Source organism: Haliotis rubra, unplaced genomic scaffold, assembly GCF_003918875.1.
Source record: "Haliotis rubra isolate DU_JTF1 unplaced genomic scaffold, ASM391887v1 Scf133, whole genome shotgun sequence".
Lineage (NCBI taxonomy): Eukaryota > Metazoa > Mollusca > Gastropoda > Lepetellida > Haliotidae > Haliotis > Haliotis rubra.
Window position 1 is genome coordinate 1,655,825 of NW_025765259.1, and position 23,792 is coordinate 1,679,616.

Genomic DNA, 23,792 nt, shown 5'->3' on the forward strand with positions numbered 1-23,792 from the left:
GGGTTGCTGCATTTGTCGATAAACAACAGTGGCGTGTTCAAGTAATGACACTGCAGTTTAGACAAGCCACAATGAGCATCCTAGATTAGGAAACGAAACGGAAGCCCGCACAATGGACCAGCCACTTAACAGTGAAAACAGTTGTGTCTGAAATAGTTAACAGTGCATTATATACTATAACTGCCCTCTTTTTCAAACAAGTAAATGTATACAACCCACCATAATCTCACAGATACCTGATAGTGCTTTGTGGATGAGTTGCACGGCCGGTGCATGGTGCGTTATCAGTATCTTAGGTGACAGACGACATCCTAGATTCCACTGTATGGGCAGGACGTCCGTGAGTATGTCTTTAGTTTATTTGCATTCAGCAATATCAGGCTGTAAATCAAGAACAGACGATCCAGTGATTGACAGCATGAACATCGATCTACGCAGTTGGAATACAATGACGTGTATCAACCAAGCCAGCGAGCTCGAATCTAACCCTAACGCCTCTACTGATTTGATCAGGGTGGTGGAAGGGAAGATGCAGGTAAACACAAAAAACTCTGAAGCACGAGGTATTGATTCGGTACATCAGGGAGACTATATAAGAGTTGTAGAGTATCCCTGGGTACATGTATCCTCACATCCATGACACGTCTGTTCTAAACAAACCCCACTTATATGACAATGACAATACTTTATTACCCGTGAGTGAATTCTTGTGTAAAGTGCAGAGCTCAACACTGATAAAATGATTAAATTATTGTCATACAATAAATAACACACATATAACACGCTAACAAGGCAGAGACTATCATATGGTCTCCGAACAAGGGAAGACAAACACTAGGAATCATTTAAAAGATGAATACTGGCAGGAACAAAGGATTTCATGGCACGATTGGATTCAAAACGGGCTAAACTATAACAGCGCCCAGAAGGCAGTAATTTATACTCATAGTGGATGGGGTGATCTGGATCAGATATAATCTTACGGGCTGACTTGAGAACTCTTTCTTCATATATTTCATTTAGGTTAGCATAAGATACACCTGCAATTTTACTGGCTAATAAAACTATTCTGGTGAGACGGTTTCTGTTTTCAAGGGACAAGGTTCCATACCAGCATTGTACAGAAAAAGCCAGAAAAAGTAAGTATAAAGTAAAAGTATATTTTAAACGCCACTGTTATTATATATATAAAAAATGAGGCGTGAATATCATTAACGAATTCAATTTTCAGATTCGAAAAAGGGAAATGCGATTTGGACGCAGTGCCGATTGAGTGTATGTCGGACTATGTCCCATCAGGGAGACTATATAAGGGGGTAGAGTATCCCTGGTCCCATACACAACGCTCTAGAAAACCCCAAAGCAAATACTAATATGTTCGGCAATGCACCCTTACTTCCCCATGTGGAAGTAGAAGGCATCAAAAGTATTATTTGCAATGTTTCTAACATATTATTTAGTCGGTCATCAGAAGAAATTGTTCTTTCAACACTGTGTCATCATTGTGGTGAAGAAAGTAGTACATACCATTTGTGTGCTCTACGTCACGAATTTTACCGCCATCTCCATCTTTTTAGCAGACGAATATTAATCGCAGCCATGACAACACTTAGAGAAGATAAACTTCATCAAATGTGTTATTGAACTCGAGATTTCATTATCTTTGTTGGTGAAAATGTGAACCTGTCCGTGTTCTTGGAGTGCTGTATCATTTAGCGAAGCTGTAAGTTGAAAATTCATGATATGATGGAAAGGTGAACACCCACAATGACAGCAGGAAATACAGAAAAATAGTTTGTGTGAAATGAAATATTTCAATTATTTTGATGAAGCCATGATCAAGATATATATATATGTGTGTGCTATGGAAGAGCGATAAGTGTGTTCCTAACGGTCAAGGCAAGACTGTCGGACTCTCTATTGTCAGCCTCTTTGCGTGGATGTAAAGCCAACATGTTTTGTTCTGTAATCAGCTGGTAACGATCTCAGATGGTTTATAACCCAGAACACGCTTTTCTCAGCGAATGGACAAAGTAGGGTAATGGAATTTGTTTTATGTCAAATTGGTATGTCACAATTGAAATTACATGTTTAATCAATCTCTAAATACTTCAAACTAAGACACTAATGTTGATAACTGTTGATCAATTTCTATTCAACAAACTGGAGAATGTGGCAGTACAAGTTTGATACAGTGATTGTCACCACTATCCCAAGAATTGAAAGTTTATGTCGATACATGACAGCAAAACAATCTGTATCCTACCCACATACATATACAGTGGTAGACATCAATTTAGTTTCACATCGGTCAGCAAAGCTATTTGCTACAGCGTTGCCTCAACTTAATTATATTTATATGAATAATTTCTTTCTCTGTACATGTACACTTATCAGAGGGGTACACAAAGCCCGCAGTCTAGACTACCAGTTGTCCGACTTCCATTGGACGTGGAAGTCGAGGTAGCTGAGCGGGTTAGGCGGCTGACTTTGTGTGCTGGCGATTAGGTGCCTGACTCTGAGGGTGTGAGTTCGAATCCCGAATGGGACCCAACTCAAAAAGTACTAGAATTTGTACTTTACTAAGAAAGTGTAATCCCAAATATAACATATGTTACCTGTACATGTAGACAACATCCTGTAGTAGCTCAGTTCACACATGATTTACTCCTGGGTATGTAGTGAGTTGGGACATTTAGGGACCGTTCATAATTTATGGCTAGGGGGAGTTGGTGATGATTTTTATGGAAAAGCATGTACAATGTGAAATGACAAAAAACAACAACCCCAATTTATGTACAAAATCCACAATTGTCTGATAGTATTTTTTAAGTTTGTTCTTGATATGTAATAATGTGTGATTGGAAGATTATTAAGTCATAAACATCTCCTAATCTCCGATGGAAACTTGAATTATGGGCAAATGTTTCGTAGGATATTTTTGGAGTGGTACATTTAAATTTTTTAACCCTAATGTTATGGTTAAAGATTTTGATCATCTCTGATTCAAATGCTTCAGCAGCAAACCTCAATACAGTGTTCAGTGGAAACACAGTTTACTGGAAGTACTTGTTAACATACTGTTTGAGGTAGATAATCATTGATGATCACTGCTTCATGGAGTTCCTCTGTGCTTTTGTAATTAGGTACATTTTACTCCCATGTCTGCATCAATATTGCTGCAGGACTACCAAGTCAGCCATCTGTAGACTTGACAATGGGATGTGGAAAGAGTGTACCTGAGAAGGGACCAAGAAGAAAGAGTAGTACTGGATTCCTGTTCAATCGACAGAAAGTCAGCATTCGTATAGGAAATGAAGTTAAATTGCATGAAAATGCTCCGGAAATAATATTTGTCTTTGGTGAGTGTTATGTGTAATATGTGTGTATCTATTTATCTTGATTTGTGGTAGTACATTTGTGATGAATTTGATGAATTTCAGAATGGTGATGGAGGAACATGGTGTGTACTTTCAAAAATTCAATTTTTTTAAAGATGTTGCTTTTTGCCCTCCAAGGTTATTTAGTTTATAAATGATTTACTTATGTAAACCCACAGAAATGACTTTGAAGTTTGCATGTATTCCTTACAAGATTGAGTAGTTTTCTTTCTGTATCTAATTACAGCCTGTATGTGTTGGAATAGCATATACTTGAATATATATTGGTCTCTCTGATACTCTGTGGAAAAAAAACCCAACAACTGAAGTGAAAAACTGCCTATGTTTGATTTTTTCCTCTAGGTGGTCCTGGAACAAAGAAGGGCAAGCTTGTGGAAGACCTCATCCAGACCTTTGGATTCCGTTTGATAAATTTAGAAAAACTCATCCTGAAGGAGCTAGCCAAAGATCCTGATGAAGTTGGAGGAGCTGCAACAAGTGAAATCATTGACTATGTGAAGGTGAGCTACTATGCCATCTTGAGGGGCTGACATAATTGCATGTCCTTGAAATCTGCTGCAAAAGTAATTCAATCTGATGACCCCCCTAAAGTTTCACTTTTAACTTCAGGCTTATAACAATGACCATATGAATTGAATTACAGACACTGTCTTGCACGTGACTCACATGAGTGTCGTTTTGATGTGACAACGTATGTGTAAGGAAAATACATTGTACTGACAAGACCTGGAACAAAAAGTATAGGCTAACACCATCAGTTGCCACGATAGTAGGCTTAAAGGAGAATACAAACGAAAACAAAACTTTTTGATATATTGTAAAGGATATTCTAAAAGTCACATTCCATGATTAAAATTGAACAAAAAGTTTGTAAAATAGCAATAAAAACACAAAAACGTACTCGTATTTCCGCCTATTATGGAAACCCCCGACAGTTAATGAGCTGACGTGGTATCACGTGACATGACGTCATAAGTGCCTGTTGCTGATGGCTTTCTCTTTGATTTTACCTCACAACATAACAGTGTGCGTGGATTCTGAAGCAGTAAAAGCTACCCGGTGTCATTTCTGAAATGGATGTTAGACCGCATCAATACGATCCGATTTTACATCTTGCGAAACAATCTTCCACTGAAGATGAAGAAGAAGAATCAAGCGAAACGGTGGCACCGCTTGAGGTCAAAATAAATTTAAAAATAGACCATATCATTTAACAAGATTACTATTTGTCAGCAAAATGTCATACAATTCCAGCCAGCAAACTCACCCCTATAAATATATGACCAGTCACTAAGAATTATTTAAAAAAAATGTGATTACAGTTCATTTTGTGTCAAATGGGTGACTGTAGGGTGTCTGGGATTTAAAACAAAATAATTATGCTTCAGACGAGGGAAAATAAAAATTATCTGCTTCAAAAATTACACTGGAATTATTTTGTTGAAAAAAATTAGGATCCTAGTTCTCATTAATAACGTATCAAGTCTCGATACAAGATCCCAGCCTGGTCGAGCAGTGATAATATTTGCGACGCAGATAAGTTATTCCCCGAAAACTGGTGAATTATAAAATACTAGTCAGGACAACATATGTTTCCCCATTGTTTGGTTATGGAAATAGTTATGGTACTCGGTCATAGCCTTAGAATGACATCTTGTCAGCCAATAAGAATACAGAACAACTTTCACTTTGGTCATTCATTCTAATTTGTTCAAATTTATTTATAATGATTGAATATATGCCGTAAATGCATAGTTTTTGTCAACTTATTATGATATTATGTTCTTCATATAAAAGTTATTAGGAAGTAATATTTCTGATCGGCGCATTTCTCCTGCCGAAATCTGTCATTTCACTTGGAAAACGGAAGAAATGGTGGTTCTTTCTCATGTTCGATGATGCCGTGCATCTCCAGGCAACGCAATACGCCATCGTACCATTTTAAAGAACGACAGAAACAACACGATTTGTACTACTGTAGCGTTTGGTCTTTGGCAATATGGCGGACTCCAGGCATTTTTGACGTCACGAGCGGAAAGGTCACGTGGGTTCCAGCGAAATATGCATAATGGCCGAAGCTGAGATTTACAGAAACTGTTTTCGTGATTATACATAATTTTTAATTGAAAATTTGGGAATATGTTTCTGATGACTTTATCTTTCACCCAGCAAATTATTGCAATTCACTCGTTGTGTGAACACACTACTGTTGTGTGTTGCTATATTTATCATGTCAGTTCTGTTACTGGGCACCCAAGAAACAGACACAAGACAAGTGATTGCCTGACCAAATAGCAAGTTTTTGATACTGCTTAAATGAAATTGGTTTAAACATTTATTTCATTTATTGAAAAGTACATGAACTGGATTGGTCAAGCTCAAAAGGACTTATATAAAGACCACTCCAGTATAAGATGTATGAAACATTATCATGACAAGGAAACAACAATTAATATCAAATGATAATAGATGTTATGACATGTAGTCAAAAGTTGAGAACTTGATGGTTAGATACATTTATGACATTTGCAGTCGGGATCACTAGTAGTATAGTTTTGAGAGTTATAATATAAGTTATAGTATGTGAGTTGCTTAGTCAAAACGTCTAGTTTCAGTCATAAATTGATGAACTGATTTTAAGATATCAGATTGAGTTAGAGGGTTCATGGAAGAAGTTCCATTTTAAGATTGTTTCTAATAAGTGAGTATGGTTTTACACTGCTTTTAGCAATATTCCAGCAATACCACGGTGGGTTTCTGATGAAAAGCCATTGGTATAATAAAATTTACTTGCTCTTATAGTTATAGAATCAAATTTGGAACATACGAAGAAGTAGTGACATGCATTTTCAGTGGCGTGGCCAAACAAACAATATATATCTGATATATATCTGTTGAAATTGTCAGCGTTGAGGTCGCTACATCCTAACCTTAAGTGACAGTGAAGGATTTGACAACCTCTTGAATATTTGGGTCAAAATAAATATTTTTAGCTCTTGAATTTAAGGCAGATTTGAAGTCATTGAGGTCTGTAAGTGATTTATTATTTTGTGGTAAAGCATTCCATAAGCTTACTGAGTGTGGTATTAATGAACTGCTATATATAACAGTATGGCATGGAATAGTTTGCAAATGTGATGTGTTGCGTAACGGATAGTTACTGACTTGAGAGACGATGGGAGGAACAAGTTCATTTAGATAGTCGGGTAATGTGTTATGACATATTTTTAACAATGTGACTGTCTTTGCTATTCTTTGTAGGATGTTTCATCGTAGATTTTATTGTGACTGGTGCTGTGAACAGCTCCGCATATTGTACATAACGCCTAAGGGCATGTTTTCGAAGATTGTTGAGACCACCTCCGTGGTGTAGTGGTTAGAGCGTCCGCCCGGAGAGCAGAAGGTCGCAGGTTCGATCCCCGACTGCTTCATACCAAAAGACGTTAAAATAGGGTACTTGTTGGTCCCTGCCTGGCGCTCGGCATTAATGGGTAAAACAAGGACTGGTCGGCTCGGAGTCAGTATAATGTGTCTGAGTGGGGTATTCATGCTTCACTGCGGCATGGTATCTCAGTGGGCTAGCACTATAAAACCAGCTTAAGTCTGGGCTAGTACAAGCTGCCACACATACACATACACTAGGGGTGTCACGATACACCAATCTCACGATACGATACTTATCATGATTTTAAGGTCACGATACGATACGTATCGCGATACATAATTTTCAGGCCTTTTCATAGCATTACCTTACCGGCAACGTACGCGCTCGCTGATTGGTCCATCAAAATAGTCTAGCCAATCACAAAAGCTGTTAGTTTCCAACCTATTTTTTAAGTAAAGCTAGCTACATCTATTTATCGGAGCGGTCTTGTATAATTTTACTATCAAGACTTTGAAGGAGATGGATATAGCATAAAAATTTGAATCGATAAAGTTTTAAAATAGGAATCGATACACGCAAGCATGTATCGCGTGTCGTATCGTCAGTAAAAATGTATCGATGCATCGATACATTCGCGTATCGCGACACCCCTAACATACACACGCATGCACGTCGTCATATGAGCGAAATATTCTCAAGCCACGACGTAAAACCCAATTTCACCTCACCTCAAAGATTGTTGCTTCAGTTTTGGTGCAGTTGTCATAAATATGGTTAAAGTAGTCAAAGATCGGAGGAATAAACAATGTATACATATGATTTAGGGTGTTTCTTGTTAGTCGATATTTTAAGCTTCTTCAGCAGTTTATCATGGGACTAAACCTTTTAACGATATCGTTTATATGAATATCCCATGAACCATCATTTTGAAGAGTTATACCTAATTGTTTATGACATGAAGTTTCTTCAGTTCGGACGTCATCGAAAAACAAGTGGGATGAGGATTTGAATTTGATATTCTACTGGATAGGATTGTTTTAATTGTCTTAAATGAAATTATTAGGAAAATACATCTGTGAGGAGCATCCCCGTTCATGATTTGGCTCAAGTTAGTCACCTGATGCCAAGTACCTCATGTCTTGTCTGCCAAATCAGATATATCACAGTGATAACTATTATCCTGCCAGGCATGGGTATATCCAGTTTTGCATATCGCCTGTTGATAAATGGTCCCAAAATTCAAATCATAACCCCAAAAATAAATCATGAATATTCAATTCTAGTGATCGAAAATTATGAATTGAATTCTTGAAGGGATAAGGTTTGATTCTCTGAATATGCGAGTTAATCGTAACAGCCCTAGTATGAAGTGTCATACTTTTCAGTGTTGAAAATAACATCAGATATCAGCATATTTTCAAATATAGAAAGGCCAATGTTCAATCATTTTGGAAACAATGTCAGATTTCTGCATATTTTCAATGTGGAACAGCCAATGTTGAATCAATGGCTGAGTATATATTTGTCAACATACCACCCTCAGATCAATCACATACTAACATGTGTCATGTGTCTGAAAGATCTCTTTGACTTTAAACGGTAGCACAGCATCTAGCTAAGCTTGAACTGTGTACATGTACCGTGTCAATAGAGAACATCTACCCACAGGACAAATGACAGTGATGTTTTGCTATCATAGTTCCAATTATCTTTTACTTGGTGAAGTGAGTGGTTTTCATCTATTAGAGGAAAGATATTGATAATCAATGGTTACAGGCTGCCGTTGTCATGTACATGTTCAAGTATTGATCTGATCATTGCAGCATCCCATTAGATGCTATTGATGCCAGACAGTATTTGTCTTTGTTCAGTTAGGCTTTGTCAGTAACCTACATTGTTATCAGAGGTTGTACACCATGGAGACACTGGAAATTAAGAAGTATTCTCATTGCTGATACATGCCCAAATCCCAAGACATTTTCATGCAATATTGTTTGAAGGACCAGTACGTTCATGGTTCTGAATGTTTGTAAATCAGGCATGAAGTAAACTACCTACAAACATGTTAGAAACATTGAAATGATAGTGAAGGTGTAATGACATTGAATAAATGTCTGTAAAGTTCATTTCTGACTTGCAGATCAATATCTGGTGTGTCCCCCCCATGTAGGGTGATGCATGGACCGACTCATTATTGTCATTATGATGATAAACTTGTATATAATTGCCCTTAGTATTGCCCACCATTCTTCTGAAGTGCTACCTGAAGCTGGGAATGTTTGCAGGTGATGGGTGTGTGGTTTACATTCAGTCACTGTCAGACCACATCGCGCAGGCAAAGACCGTACAGGCTTTGTGTCCAAGCTCAGACAGGGTGAAAAATTCTGTTAACACAGTGCTGTGTCCATTCACGGTGTCCAAATTTGTTACGTGTACTTCTGTCATGACACTACCACTACACCAATTATGGTAAAAGGTTGTTGCAATGGCACTTACAGTCCGTTTGAGACAAAATGATACCGATGATACCTAACACAAAACAAATAGGCATAAAAGAATCAAACCAACACGGACTGCAATACAAACAACAGACCAACTCTAGAAAAAAAAATTGCATAATTTTTGTCACAAAAATAAAAAAGTTGTTTAAGAAACTGTCATCATTTATTTGTGCGTTTTCCAAGTTTGTTACAAGGGCGCAGTGGCAACTAAAGGAACAGCTCGAAAAGCGAGATGCATGTGCATTAGTGACGTCAGAGACATGTAATTACCTGCTGAGTGACAAAGTGAGAGAAAATGAAAGTCTATAATTTACAAAGTCTATGATTTTTTCAAGGATGAAAATGACTGGGGGTGACCCAAGTATGCAATTACTAAGTACATACAGTGCACTGCCTGTGCAGCTGGGGTAGTGTCATCTCGCCAGCTCAAAAGTTTGTTGAGAACCAGTTAATGCACGTGCATCTCTTTTCGCGCTGTTCCTTTAGTTGCCACTGCCCTTGTAACAAACTGGGAAAACGCACAAATAAATGATGACAGTTTCTTAAACAACTTTTTTTATTTTTGTGACAAAAATTATGGATTTTTTTCTGGAGTTGGTCTGTTGTTTTTATTGCAGTTCGCATTGGTTTTATGTTGATTTGTTTTTGTGTTAGATTGCAATTCATCGGTATCATTTTGTCTCAAATGGACTGTAGAGGCACACAAAAACTAGCTTCAGTCATGCTTGTATTACAGGCTATTTGAAGAGAATGCTTGTGTGTTTTTCTTATGAATGAGTTTCAGAATAATAATTGCTTGATTGGATTGGAAGCCAGTGTTTTATCAAAGCCTAGATTACAATATATATTCCTCAGTTGTATGAAGCCAGTCACTCTATTAAACAGAGTTACTTCCAGCCAGCCTAGTACCTATCATATCTTACACAGTCCATTCAATATATTGCTCATTGTTTTCTTCATTTTTGATGACATGTAGATGAACATGTCATTAAATGTTTGAATGTAACTGAGAAAATATCCTTAACTGTGAACAACTATTTTTATTGGCATATTTGTCTTCTACTTGCTGCCACCAAAGCCCTGTAGTCACCAAAGCCAACGTAGTTACTGATATGATCACTTTGTATACAAACAAGAGAAAAGTCTGGTCATGTGATAAGCCCACACCTTCAATATTGTCAGAAGCCTTTCTCACTGAAAAACATGTGCAGATCGTAGTTAGTTTGAGGGCTTTTATCACAGTGGTCAACATAATGGCGCTTTAACCTATACATTGGCATGCTAAGATAATTATTGATTTTGTGTTTGCTCTTGCTCACAAATTACTGTTTCCATTGGTGTACTTATAATATGTAAATACTTCCATTCATACATAGGTTGGGCTTTCGTGGCACAAAACCATAATTCTATTTCGTTGTAAAGAAAAGTAGATTTAGTTCCTTCAGCAATAAATGGCATGACACGATCCCACATGAAAATCTTATTCGAAGTGATCCATCTTTGCGTCTTTTTGTCTGTGATATATTATGTTCAAGCTTCAGTCAGTGTTCCCTTGTGAAGCCAACATACAGAATTTTCTGAAATTAAAGTAAAAACATATTACATGTTGAAATTTCTGTGCTTGCTTTAATTACTCCTAAGTAAAAAGCAATTGTCTTCCTGTATGTCCCCGCATAGACACACCCACAGACAGACAGACAGACAGACGTGTGTGAGATGAGACCTGTAACACTTCTTTCTAGTGCAATAAACAATGAAACATTGGAAGCATTTGACATCACAGCCAGCGACCATCAAAGGAGGCAAAGGCTGTCCAATCAGCTAGAAAGGTTCTGACCTCTGTGTTCTGTGATGCTGGTGAAGCCCATTTCTGGTGTAACCCGTCGTGATATTGCTGGAATATTGCTAATAGCGGCATAAAACCATACTCACTCACTCACTCAGTCTGTGATGCTAACAGTTTTATCATGGTGAAGCAGATTACACTGACACTTTTGAGGCAGCTATGGGATAAGGTATAAGATTGAGAGACAGGAAGCTGAGAAAGGTGTGCTCTTCCACCTGTGTGCCGTCTTACATCGTCTGATCTTTCAATGTCAGTGTTCCCTCTGTTCTCAAACATTAAGAAAGCTCCAACCCGAATGATGACATCACAGCAGCTGTGGAGAACTGTTTAGATAGCAAGTAGAAGTACTGTTATTAAAATAGAATGAAATCTCTTGGACATGCTGACAAAAGTGTTGCAATGCGGGATGAGATTAGCCTATATTGAAGTATGAAGCTATCTTTGGGGTAAATCTTTCTGTGTGAGGCTTTGAGCAAGGGGACATTACTTTTCCCAGCTTGTTGCCAATGACTATTAGTCTGAAGATAAACCCCTGAAGCCATTGAGTGTTGCCATCAGACAGCAGGTTTGCAATAAACATGTGTTTGCTGGTCCAAGTCTGCAGGTTTTACTGTAGATGATAACTCTGTAGGTGAGCAAACTAGTGTTGATAGAAATGAACATCTTACATTGTAGCAATTTCTAATCATGATACAACAGCGGTTCTATCAGTCATTTTGCTTGTATTACTGTACAGGAGAGTCCAGAGAAAATCACACTGAGATGGGCTCTGAATGAAATCAAGAAGGAAGTGGAGGCTGACCGTCAGGGAAGCTATGTGATCGATCTGATGCCCAATCTCAGGGGGCTTGTACGCAGTGCTGGACTTGTCAAAGACCCCACCTTCGAACTGAAGAACTTTGAGACATCTGTAAGTGTTCATTGTGTAAGGTTGTTTCATTGTGTAAGGTTGTTTCATTGGCTAAAGTAAGAGGAACTGTGCTTCAGTGTTTTAGGGTCATTTGTCCTTCAACAATTATTTTGTTTGCCTTCACATTTGTGTAGTAGAAGTATGACAATATGGTAACTAATATTTATACATACAATGCATTCAATGTCTCAGTTTCAAACACATCACTTATTATGATGTCTAAACCTTGACATCTCATTGATTATACCATAAGAATTCCTCTGTGAAGTTTAACACAGGTTGGCTACAAAATCATCCAAATTATATCAATGCTGACAAAATCAAGATTACAAAATTGATTACAAAATTGACACTAACTTTTTGAAACACTGATATACATTTAAAGATGAGTTTTGAAGTTCAAATCTTTGAAGGGCATTTAGAAGTGGAATGCATATGAAAAACAAGATTTGTGGATGTTAACTTCTTTATTGTGAATAACACAACGTTTCGGTATTATTCACAAAAAAGAAATTGACATCCATAAATCTTGCTTTTCTAATTATGAAGTTGTGAAGTAAGTCACATTCACTAATACCCTGATTTGTGGTCGGTAGCAGCCGGTTATTATGCCAATACCCAAATTAGTGAGGTGTTTAGGTTACATTTGACCACTTTAAAAAAGACATCAGGTATTCGGTGGCAAAACTGGCTAAAGACTAGAATCTGAATTATGATATTAGAACATTTTCAAAACCATAACTAACATCAATTATGTATACACAGTGTCAATTAGAAAGTGGTCATATGTAACACTTTCTCAGAAAAATACCGGTTCTTATAGTTTTGTGAGGTTGAGTCCCATGTGGGATCTACCCGGTAATCCTCTTAGTCGGTAGTCTATATCACATACTTCGTTTACCCCGCTGCCATGTGTAAATTCGCACGTCTCCCTTTGCCAGAAGGCATGAATACACAATGGCTTTTAGAAAGAGGTCATATGCAATATACATTATATATTTGGGATTACACTTTCTCAGTAAAGTACAGTGTCAGTATGGGTAGAAGTTAAGGTGGTCAGCAGTGTGAAATATAGTTTACAGTGCTGAGCTATGAAAGGGTTTCTTGTGACTACCTCAGTGGTGGTGTCACTTACATGTTGATTCTGTGGAGACTTTCAACAAATTGCACTCTTATTTGTCTCAACTGTGCTGTCATTTGCATGGCTAGATGTTATAGTCTGGTAGGATGGGTACAACATTCAAGTCCCGTGAAAGTTTGTGATGAAAGCAAGACATTGTGTTTTTTGTATTCATCAGACATGCTTGTTAAATACAACTTTGGTTCCAGGTTGAAATATGGTGCAAATAGTACTTTTGAGCAGTGTACAAAATGGTTATGGATAAGGTTGCTAAAAGGTCAGAAGGTCATAATGGTTGAATATTTAATGTTTGAGGTTATCAACTTTATCCAAGTGTATTTGGGGGGTTCTTTCAATAAAACATCTCATGAAATATTTTATTGAAAGAACCCCCAAATATATTTTTTAAAATTAAAAGAAATAAAAATAATGAACACTCACACATGCTAAGTGTGTTTGGGCTCATTTTGAGCTTGATGCAAATGGCAAGAGAACGAAATGCCAACTCTGTGGTACCATGTTATTTATTGTGGAAGCAGTGCAAGTTCAATGAACAAACATCTTGCTTTAACACACAACGTAAAACATAAAGGTGTTCATTGCATTGTGTAACTCTAATTGCTTATTAAGTTAGTTCATTAAATGCTGTTAAGATTACGTTGAATTTTGTTATTTCAATTTCATGAACACATCTTTTACTTCTGTGTCAAGGCTGAATACATTCACTATATAGAGACTGACTGACTGGCTGAGTTTGGTTTTACCGCTTTTAGCAATATTCCAGCAACAACATCGCTGCGGGGACACCAGAAATGGGCTTCACACACTATATAGAGATTGTAATTAAATGATTCTATGTGTTGGGAATATCAATTAAAACTAATGAATTAACATATTAAAAGCTAACGTTTATTGAAAGAGCACATTCTGATTTGCAAATACAATGTTCGACTGATTATCATGACAATAAGAAGAAAGTGATCAGAAATATATAGAAGCACAATTCACTTAGATCACATATAATACCATTTAGTTAATATACATTTTATAGTTTAACAAATAATATCAGCATACAGTTATTCCAATGAAGATACGCATATGTTCACTTAATATATACAAATTTAGAATATTTAAATAACAATAGTTTTTGTGTGTTTTATTTATTTAAACGTGAAAATATAGCATTTAGATATATTCTCTTTATCCCTACATTCACACAAAAGTATTTCAATGCAACTTTTAATAATCTTCTGGAAGGATAAAAATTTAATCACTGTATTAGTTTGTATTGTATAATAGACTAACTGTAATGCAACTGAGTTTGTGCAACAGAGCAAAATGACCAGTCTTCCCTCATGCGGCGAAGCATTTTGCTATGTTGCTAACTCAGTTGCATTACAGTTTGTCGTCTGTATATCTCTCAGATAGACTTCTCCAGTCAGTAAATACATCAATCAAATTTTATTCTAGGTAAGTTTACAATAAATCTACATGTAAAACATTATAGGTTCAGTTATAATATCACACCTGAAGGTAGTTGTGTACTAGTTGACAAAATAACGTGTCTTTCTCATTGACGTAACACACATTTACATCTTTGGTATTGTCCGGTTAATGGATGTTATTATTAACGATTGTTATTTAGTTGCACATGAGCAATGAGTTGTCATGTCACAGTAACAGTGCGAACGAAAAGTGCTGTGGAATATGCGTAATGGTGTTACTCTCTATATTAGTTAAACAGGCGTAAATTAAATAGTCTAAGATCAGTTTCAATGTCTTATTGCCATCCTTTCAAATTTTGTATAATAATTTCTGTCAAATCGTGATTGGATATTCAGAAAGTTGACAGAGCGCTGTATTCCTTACATTTCGGTATTTTCGATTCGATTAGGGTAAATACATGCGGGTACTCGATTCCATTTTTTCCTACCCGTCCCAGCCCTACTCCCTCTCTCAAAATGGCAGCTAGCAGACGAATTTAAGCAGATGTATGTTTTGTGCATTTTGTAAGTATATGATTGCTTCATTTTATCAAATCAATGTAAATCAAGTTTATTAATAAAAGTGAAAGAACAGTTATATTTGAAACTAAAAAGAGATGTTTATTTCTGTTTGGTGAGACTGTCGGTAAGGGAGCAGTCCTTATTTAAAAATATAGTTGGTCAATATCAAATTATGACTATCAATTTCTTATTAATATGTTTATGTAAAGTTTTTCTTCTAAAAGCAGAGTTCTTTGAAAATAGATAAGAATATAATGAAATGATGGGGCGAAAACACTATTTTCTGCTTCCCACTCTCTCAATTAAATCCCTTGAAATAATTTTCAAGTCATCGGATCGGATCATTCTAAAATGGTTATAATCTTTGAATTTTGTTTTATTCAACTAAATGTGGGGAGAAATTTTTTTATCAGCAGCATAGGAGAAGGCACGGTGTCCATATTTAGCTTGTTTGACTTTGGGGATAACAAAAAGGTGTTGATTCCCTGATCTCAGAGATCTAGATGGTGCGTAAGCTGGAAGAAGATCTGAGAGGTAGACTGGAGCCATGTTAGTCATGCACTGGTATGCGAGACAGGAGTTTGAAGGAGATTCTGTGTTTCACGGGCAGCCAATGGAGGTCCTTTAGAGTTGGTGTGATGTGCTGTTTTCTGGAGATTTGGGAAGTAATGCGAGCAGCTAAATTCTGTAAGCTTTGCAGTTGGTCAGTGACACAAGATGGAGATCCGACCAAAAGGCTGTTACAGTAGTCCATACGAGATGTGACTAGGCTGAGGCAGAGAGTTTGGGAGGCATCTTTGGTAAGAACAGTCTGGCCTTGCTGATATTGTGGAGATGGAAGTAGCAAGTTTTAGTAATATACTTGACGTGTTCTGTCATACTGAGATCTTGATCGATGACAACACCCAGATCCTTGACAGTGGAAGAAAGAGGAATGGTTGCTCCACAGACAGATACACTAGTAATGTCACACTGCTTGCGCTTTCCAGCCTGTCCCAGAAGAATGGACTCTGTTTTCTCTTAATTTAATTTCAAGACATTTGATGACATCCATGAATATCTTCTGGCAACAGTCTGATGTCTGATGGAGAGACGCTCTAGCTGACTCTGTGTTTGGTTGAAATAACTTACACAGCTGCGTGTCATCTGCGTAGCAGTGGTCAAGATTGTGGTCTGCTACAACAGAGCCAAGTGGAACAGTGTAGAGATTGAAGAGGATCGGACCAAGCACGGATCCTTGAGGGACTCCGCACTCAAGCCTAGATGCAGTTGACACAGACTCCCCCAAAACAACAGTTTGAGTCCTGCCAGCCAGGATAATGCTGAATTCAAGTTTTGTATCAAGTCTCTTGAGGAGTCTCTGATGATCAATTGTGTCAAAGGCACTGCTTAGGTCAAGTAATGTGAGCAGGGCCACTTGTCCTGTGTCAATATCAAATCGTAGGTCATTCAGGATCTTCAACAGAGCCGTCTCTGTGCTGTGGTGTGCTCTGTAGACTGATTGGAACACCTCATAGAGGTTATGTCAGGAAAGGTGGCCCATGAGATGACTGGAGACTGCATGTTCAATGAGCTTGGATATAAACGCTAAGTTTGAAACAGGCCTGTAGTTTTTGGATCCTCACAATCAAGGCTTGACTTCTTCAGATGTGGCCTAACTAGAGCTGACTTGAGTACACTTGGGACATAACGAGATGAAGTAGAAGAGTTAATAATCAGCACTAATGTTGGTAAGAGTAAGTCGACTCTTCCTTCACTGGTGCATGTTTGTCTAGCAGCTCAGATAGAACTCTGTGGTATAGCAGAACAAGACTCTCAGCAGCAGGTGGTGGCTCAAGTAAAAGGTCTGAGTTTAGCAAATTGTCTTTAAAAGTATCCATATCCAGGGAGCGCATGTTCCTACAGTGAGTAATCTTCACATTTGGACTGGGTATTGAGAGGTCCAAGCTCACAAAGATATGGAAATGGTCGGAGAGCTGTGGGTCCTATACAGATACACAACTGACACATGCGTCTGAAGCACGGGTAACAATCCAGTCCAGAGTGTGTCCACCTCTGTGGCTTGCCACTGACACGAATTGTACACAGTTGTGGACTTCAAGAAGATTAAGTATTGGTTTAGTGTCATGATTATCCTTGTTGTCAAAATGGAAATTGAAGTCACCTACGATGATAAGAGCTACTTCGTCAACTTATCCAGTCTGTGCCGAGACGGTGCCGAGCAGTGATTGCTGCCAATGGTGGCCATGCAAAGTGGACTCAAGTAAACAGAAACACAACAGTAAAGGTCTATAGACGTTTGAATTTTTACCTTTTTACCATTGGGATTACATGAAATAATTGCTCTTAAACTAACGCAAGAATTCTTCTAAAAAATGGCTATGCATTTCTTTTTTGAAGAGTATATTTCTGGATCGCAGTTTCATGTAAAGACCTTCTTTAGTTGATAAACAGGGTAAGATGTATATTCCTTTTTCATATTGTACTAGTTCTATAAAAAAATATATGCTTTGTGCAGAAATGGGGGTTTTATTCATCATTATGACTTTTAGATCTAAAAATAACTCTTTTATGTAAATTTAAGACTAAAAGCAAACTAAAAAGATCTGGTGACTTAAATCATATGAGAAATATATTCCTTAACCAAATATGTATGGAATTTGATATTAAAACCATTGTTTTGTTCCGGTTTTTGCAACTCTTTCAGTTCCCAGTTAAATTTTGGTGGCCATCTTGGATTTTGAGCTAAAAATAGCTCTCGCATTAATATTCAGATTGGAACCAAACATTCTTTAAAACTCCTTTAACATATAAACACAAAAGAATATATGATTTGCTTTCATCAAAAAACTTACACGGAATTCCATAAGCTACTTGACTATAAGGATTTCACCTACATTTAACCAGACAAGTTACACCCTGTACCAGACCTAAATAGCAAGATAAATTACACATAAAAAGGGCTAGTTGTAAGGACTTGTAATGGTTAGACACACACATTTTGACATGTATTTGGTATAAATTTTGGAAATAGATATTAGGTTGCATTTTCATTAATAGGTTTCACTGGTTCATGTTATACATAGCTGAATCAATCCCTGATTTACATGTTGATTGTGTTGAGCTGTTGATTGTCCCCAGTTTCCCATATCGTTTGCCATCAACTTCTCCATCCCCCTGGACAAGATGGTGAAGAAGAAGAACGAACCTGAGTGTGTGAAGGCGCCTGAGGCGGAGAACAAGAAGGAAGGAGGCAACCAGGCAGGGAAAAGTGATGAAGCCGACTCAGGCAGAACCAAGGTTAGCTCAGAAGTACACTGGTAAACAGATGTGTTTATGAATCTTGGGAAATCTGAAAATATTGCCTTGAATTAGTTTATGTTTGTTGACTGAAATACTGTTTCTCATATTCCTTGATGAACCCAGTACCCAGAAGCATATAATTAGATTTGTCAGCATGGGTCAGATGGTCAGACTCGGTGACTAAGTTGATAACTATTTTATGTACAACAATGGCAGCGATAGCTCGTGATTTTAATCAATGGATTATCTGGTCCAAACTAAATTATTTTCAGGAAGCTGTCTTATAGCTGTGATGGTGCTACTTTAATCAAGAGACAGACAAACAACTTGGGTTTCTGACTTGAAGTTGTGATTTAAGGAATGACATATTATTTCTTGATATTTGTAAATGTGATTTATGTTGTTTCCCCAGAGAAGAGCCACCCTGTTTGACAGTAGCGTGCGGCCATTCGTGGACTACTTCCAGAAGTCTGGCCGCCTTGTCAACATTGATGTGTCATGTGGGATGCTGGATCTGATCTGGTCACGGATGTGTGAGGTCTTCTTTGACTTACAAATCACAAACTGTGCTAATGCTGACACTGTCATCATCTTTGCTTTTGGTGAGTGTGCAGAGTTCCGACCCTTCCCACTGATTAGGTTTCTTGGTTGGTCAGCACCATACTGCATCACATGGGGCTGTTCCCACATCTCACCAACATGCTGTGTTTAACAGGAATAGTGTTCAAAGCAGCATTAAACAAAATTCACCCCCTCACTCACCAAGATATCCAGCAGAACTTATTCATAATATGAAATCTCAAGAGATGTTTGTATGCTGCGGTCATATATTTCTTGAAGTATGAGCACTTCCCACTGAGCAGATAGATCGCTGATTTACGCTGACTGAGTTTGGTTTTACGCCGCTTTTAGCAATATTCCAGCAACATCACGGCGGGGACACCAGAAATGGGCTTCACACATTGTGTCCATGTGGGGATTCGAACCCGGGTCTTCGGCGTGACGAGCCAACGCTTTAACCATTAGGCTACCCCACCGCCCCGCTGATTTACAAGTTGCAAGTTGAAAAGGAAGATAGCATATTTGGGATTCATTCTCAGTTTGAATAGTTATGGAAAATAGCATTTGCCTCCAAGTGCAGTCCCGTTTTGTCAGTCTGAAAGGTACTGGTTTCCTGAGGGCTAGCAGAATTTAAAGTTTGGGGAATATAATTGTGTGTTATCACTATTCAGGCTAGTACCGGTAGATGTTTTTGATTAATTTCCGTTTTTGCTGTATGGTACATTTTTGTCTGTAGTGTATATATTGTATGTTCAGACGAGAGCACCATAGAAGTGATAGAGCTGGGCCTGTACTGCATTCACAGACTGAATCATTCTGTAGTGTATATGTTGTATGTTCAGACGAGAGCACCGTACAAAAGATAGAGCTGGACCTGTACTGTATTCACAGACTGAATCATTCTGTAGTGTATATATTGTATGTTCAGAAGAGAGCACCGTACAAGAGATAGAGCTGAGCCAGTTCTGTATTTAATGACTGAATCATTCTGTAGTGTACATATTGTATGTTCAGATGAGAGCACCATAGAAGATATAGAGCTGGGCCAGTACTGCATTCACAGACTGAATCTGAGAGAACATATTCAGGATCCGCAGGAGCCTGCTGTAAGTAAAACCTTTCACTTTCATGACTGACTGCACTTGCTGAGTTTTCAACTTCAAGTATCATTTTCTCTTTGTAAATAAAAACTGCCTGTAGTTTACACTGAGATTACATTTACAAGATTTCCAAATTGCCAACATAAATTCTATGCATATTGTTCACAGTTCACCACAATACCCTGTTTTGGGACTCTTAACACTGATACTGGTAAATATAAAAATATCCTTTAAATTCTCATCATGACTGACATGTACCTGACAGGCGTGGCAGCCGTTGGTTTAAACTAATACACCTATGTTATTTAGGAGAAGATACTCACGTCTATAAGTCATGTGATTGAACAATATGACCCAACTGTGAAAGCTTTTGCTGTCAACCTTGAAGGGACATCACTGGACAAGAAGATGACTGTAGAGGTATGAAATGAGGCCAGTTGTGCCAGTTATTTTGGCAGACCTGTCAGCTTTATCTAAGATATGGCAGTCTGCAGTATAGAGTTGGGTCCCTTCGATATGTCAAAGCGATGTGGATAGACTATGCATGGAAGTTAACACATGTCTCTACAAGGTGTTATGATACACATCCTCCAAAATAACACAGAAATCATCTTATTCATCAAATCCTGACATTGATAAAGAGCAGCTTTTCATTCACCTGTAAATATCCAATAACCTTTCTGTCAATTTTGTTAAACACTTAATTGTTGTCATACAAATACTGGTTGAGTAGCAAGTGATGGCTCAACCTGTGTTTTCCACATGGGCATGATGTGTGTATATGGCAAATGGTGTGTCTGTGGGGCACGATGTTTGGGTGGTGGCAATATTTCAGGAACATTGCAACAAAGAACACCAGAAATATGCATTACACATCGTATCCATTTGGGCTCGTAGACACAGGTGTTAGGGTGACAAGCAACTTCTTTAACCACTAGGCTACCCCACCAGTCACTTTCAGTTTGAATGCTGCATGTATGAAATTGTTTCAAAACAGTGAAAAAAAATTGGCACAAGATTTTTTAGGCCTTATTGTACTGTCCTATCATGAGGACATATTGGATATTTCTTAAAGGATTTGCTATATATGTTATCACGAGGACAACACATGTCAATGCTGGCATTGGGACACAGTCTGGAGATGTAGCACTGTAATTTTTCCAACCTGTGACATGACTACTGTTTCTAAACCTGACAGACCCATGCAGTCTGACATGCCCTGATTCTTTCCACCAGGGCAAGCGCCGTATCATGTTTGTTGATGAGAACAACATGAAGCTGGACTCGCACATCAAGATGCAGATGAAAGGCAAACCATGCGCGAAGAACTTCAAAGCCATGTGTTCATTGGAAAACCAAATTTGCCTCTTCCCACAAGACACTGACCTGGAGCTCTGCAAGAACATCTCTCTCTTCTTGGCCAAGTGCAGACTCAATTCCTGAACTGCCGGAACGATAACGTGAGGTGAGCTGTTGGAAGTACCACCGCTGCAGCCTCATCCTGATGTCATTCCTTAAATACTCACAAAGTCTGTATACATTGTTAACCTTTGCCAGTTGGATTTTCTTTTATGTTGTGATTAACAGTTCTGTCTGGAAACGCCTTAAAATATTATCGCCCTTTTCCCTATCTTTAAATATTTAATAATATGTGGTCATATGTGTATTTTGACAGTAAGAAGTCCTGATATTATTGGACATACTACCACTACTTTTACACTGAACTCATCTTTGATTTATTTGGATCATACTTGTCCAGATAATCATTTTGTGAAACTGCCAAAAGTTCATAACAAATTGTTCTTCCAGATGTAAACAGAATATGTTTTCATCCTGAGACAGATGTGGCTTGCTCTGTCAGTAGCTCAGTTGAATGTTAGGTAAAAGTGCTCAGTTCCCATTCCAGGAGTTATGGACATCAGCATACCCTCAAGTTACCAGTGCACTGTTCTATATTCTTTCTTACAGTTGTCAGTGTCATGTTACAGAATGGATATGGTATTAGTACTACCATCACTTTATGGAGCAGGCCCTTGAGTACAAGTCCAACTGGCAAGGGGTTATACTGTTGTGAATACTCATGTATTTCAGTACAGAAAATTAATCAAAATATGTTGCAAAAGATGTCACAATTTGCTGATGTCTGGAATTAGTTATCTGACAGTCCTCATGGCATCTGATATTTTAAGACATTATTTTAACTTTGTTCATTTAAGAAATCCAATGAGCGTAGTCGAGTTGTTGTCTGTTGATGTGTGTGATGCTCATCATGTAATTGTTTTCTATTTGAGTTAGTTATCTACTCATGTGTATCTACTGCCATATGTGTAGTCCACTGATCTCACTCTCATCCAGGGAAACCCTTTTCCAGGGATATTTTTACACTCAACTGTAGCATTGCTGTACTCTCATCCAGGGAAACCCTTTTCCAGGGATATTTTTACACTCAACTGTAGCATTGACAGTCAGTGATTGCTGTACTCTCATACTCATCAAGGGCTTATAGGTTTCCCTGAAACAAATTGTTCCTGTCAATAGATTTTATTTTCTCCTGATGTTGTATGATCCTGTTACCAAAGATATGTATTAAGTATTCACAGAAGGCCAAAGAAATATTGGTTAGTTCTGACTTTACACTCCAAGTCTATTTTAAAGGCCTTGAAAGAAGATCTGTTTAATGGTTTTGCTAGACAGTGTGATCTTATTTAAGAATGTCTTCATTCATAACACAGATTCATGCTACTTTTGTAATCATTCTCATGTGCATGACCCACAATAAATGGCCTGTGTTCCCCACACTCGTCGATCCTACGCTAGACACTGGAGTGTTTCGGCCTTCTGGGCTACAAAGGTGACTCACTACATGAATGCTAGTCAACTCATTCCATCGTGTTGATCAAAATCAGAATCAAATGTTTGGCTTCGAACACTTGTTCAGACATGTTTTCAAGATTAATCATTTTTACAGTCAGCTCATGCTTTTGCTCAAGTTGTGATATTTCTGAATGGGTGTTGTGTTCACATTCCTCATTGGGGTAGAGCATCTTATTTATATTGTCTGTAACATCTCTTGTCTTATTGGTTGAGTAGGTGGCTGTCTGTGCTGAGTAGTCGTTTGTCTCAGCTTCAGCCTGGCTGATATACGCTTCACCTTCACGTTCTGCTTAGATTCTGGTTAATCACAATCTGCTCAAAGAATATTACATTTTGTGGAAACTAATGTGATTGAGTGATTTTGTAACTTGAACATATTTGTGGAATTGAATAGAGTATACTCAACACATTATGAGGGCTGATTCCTCAGCAAACCTTTGAAAGCATTCTTCATAACAGTGATGACATTTCTTGGTTGCACTGTGCACAGGGCTAGGTCTTGTGGCATCCTTGTTTATCCAGTGTATTTCCATCCTAGCATGATACATACATGGGGCAATGCATTTATTTCAGGCCAAACAACATGACAGTAAAAGTTTTGCAACGGTACAAATATGGGGAATGAGACAAATTCTGTGATTGGTTATAGATAATTGAGAGATAGAGAGGTCACTTCCAAAACAAAGCTTTGATGATGACTTTGGCTAAGGTATTTTATCAATGGATAAAACATACTGAAAAGTCCGTATGGAAGTCTTTCTTGTTATTAACATCTTTCTGATGAT

The 23,792-nt window shown here is 37.8% G+C and overlaps 1 protein-coding gene across 1 annotated transcript; it reads left to right on the forward strand.

Moving 5' to 3' along the window:
- The first annotated feature begins 1,553 nt into the window (after positions 1 to 1,553).
- On the forward strand, positions 1,554 to 21,913 carry LOC124267680. Its single transcript, XM_046702651.1, has 9 exons — positions 1,554 to 1,723; positions 3,186 to 3,362; positions 3,744 to 3,901; positions 11,870 to 12,043; positions 18,311 to 18,469; positions 18,885 to 19,074; positions 20,048 to 20,139; positions 20,443 to 20,553; positions 21,370 to 21,913. The coding sequence occupies exons 2-9, from the start codon at positions 3,218 to 3,220 to the stop codon at positions 21,574 to 21,576; spliced, it is 1,236 nt and encodes a 411-aa protein (XP_046558607.1). The 5' UTR covers positions 1,554 to 1,723; positions 3,186 to 3,217; the 3' UTR covers positions 21,577 to 21,913.
- Positions 21,914 to 23,792: the final 1,879 nt, after the last annotated feature.

Bases quoted from the DNA above. Each gene is read 5' to 3' on its own strand.
- LOC124267680 (XM_046702651.1), top strand. From the start codon at position 3,218: ATGGGATGTGGAAAGAGTGTACCTGAGAAGGGACCAAGAAGAAAGAGT. The intron at 18,470-18,884 runs GTTAGCTCAGAA...TTGTTTCCCCAG, and splicing joins CCGACTCAGGCAGAACCAAG to AGAAGAGCCACCCTGTTTGA. The intron at 20,554-21,369 runs GTATGAAATGAG...TCTTTCCACCAG, and splicing joins ACAAGAAGATGACTGTAGAG to GGCAAGCGCCGTATCATGTT.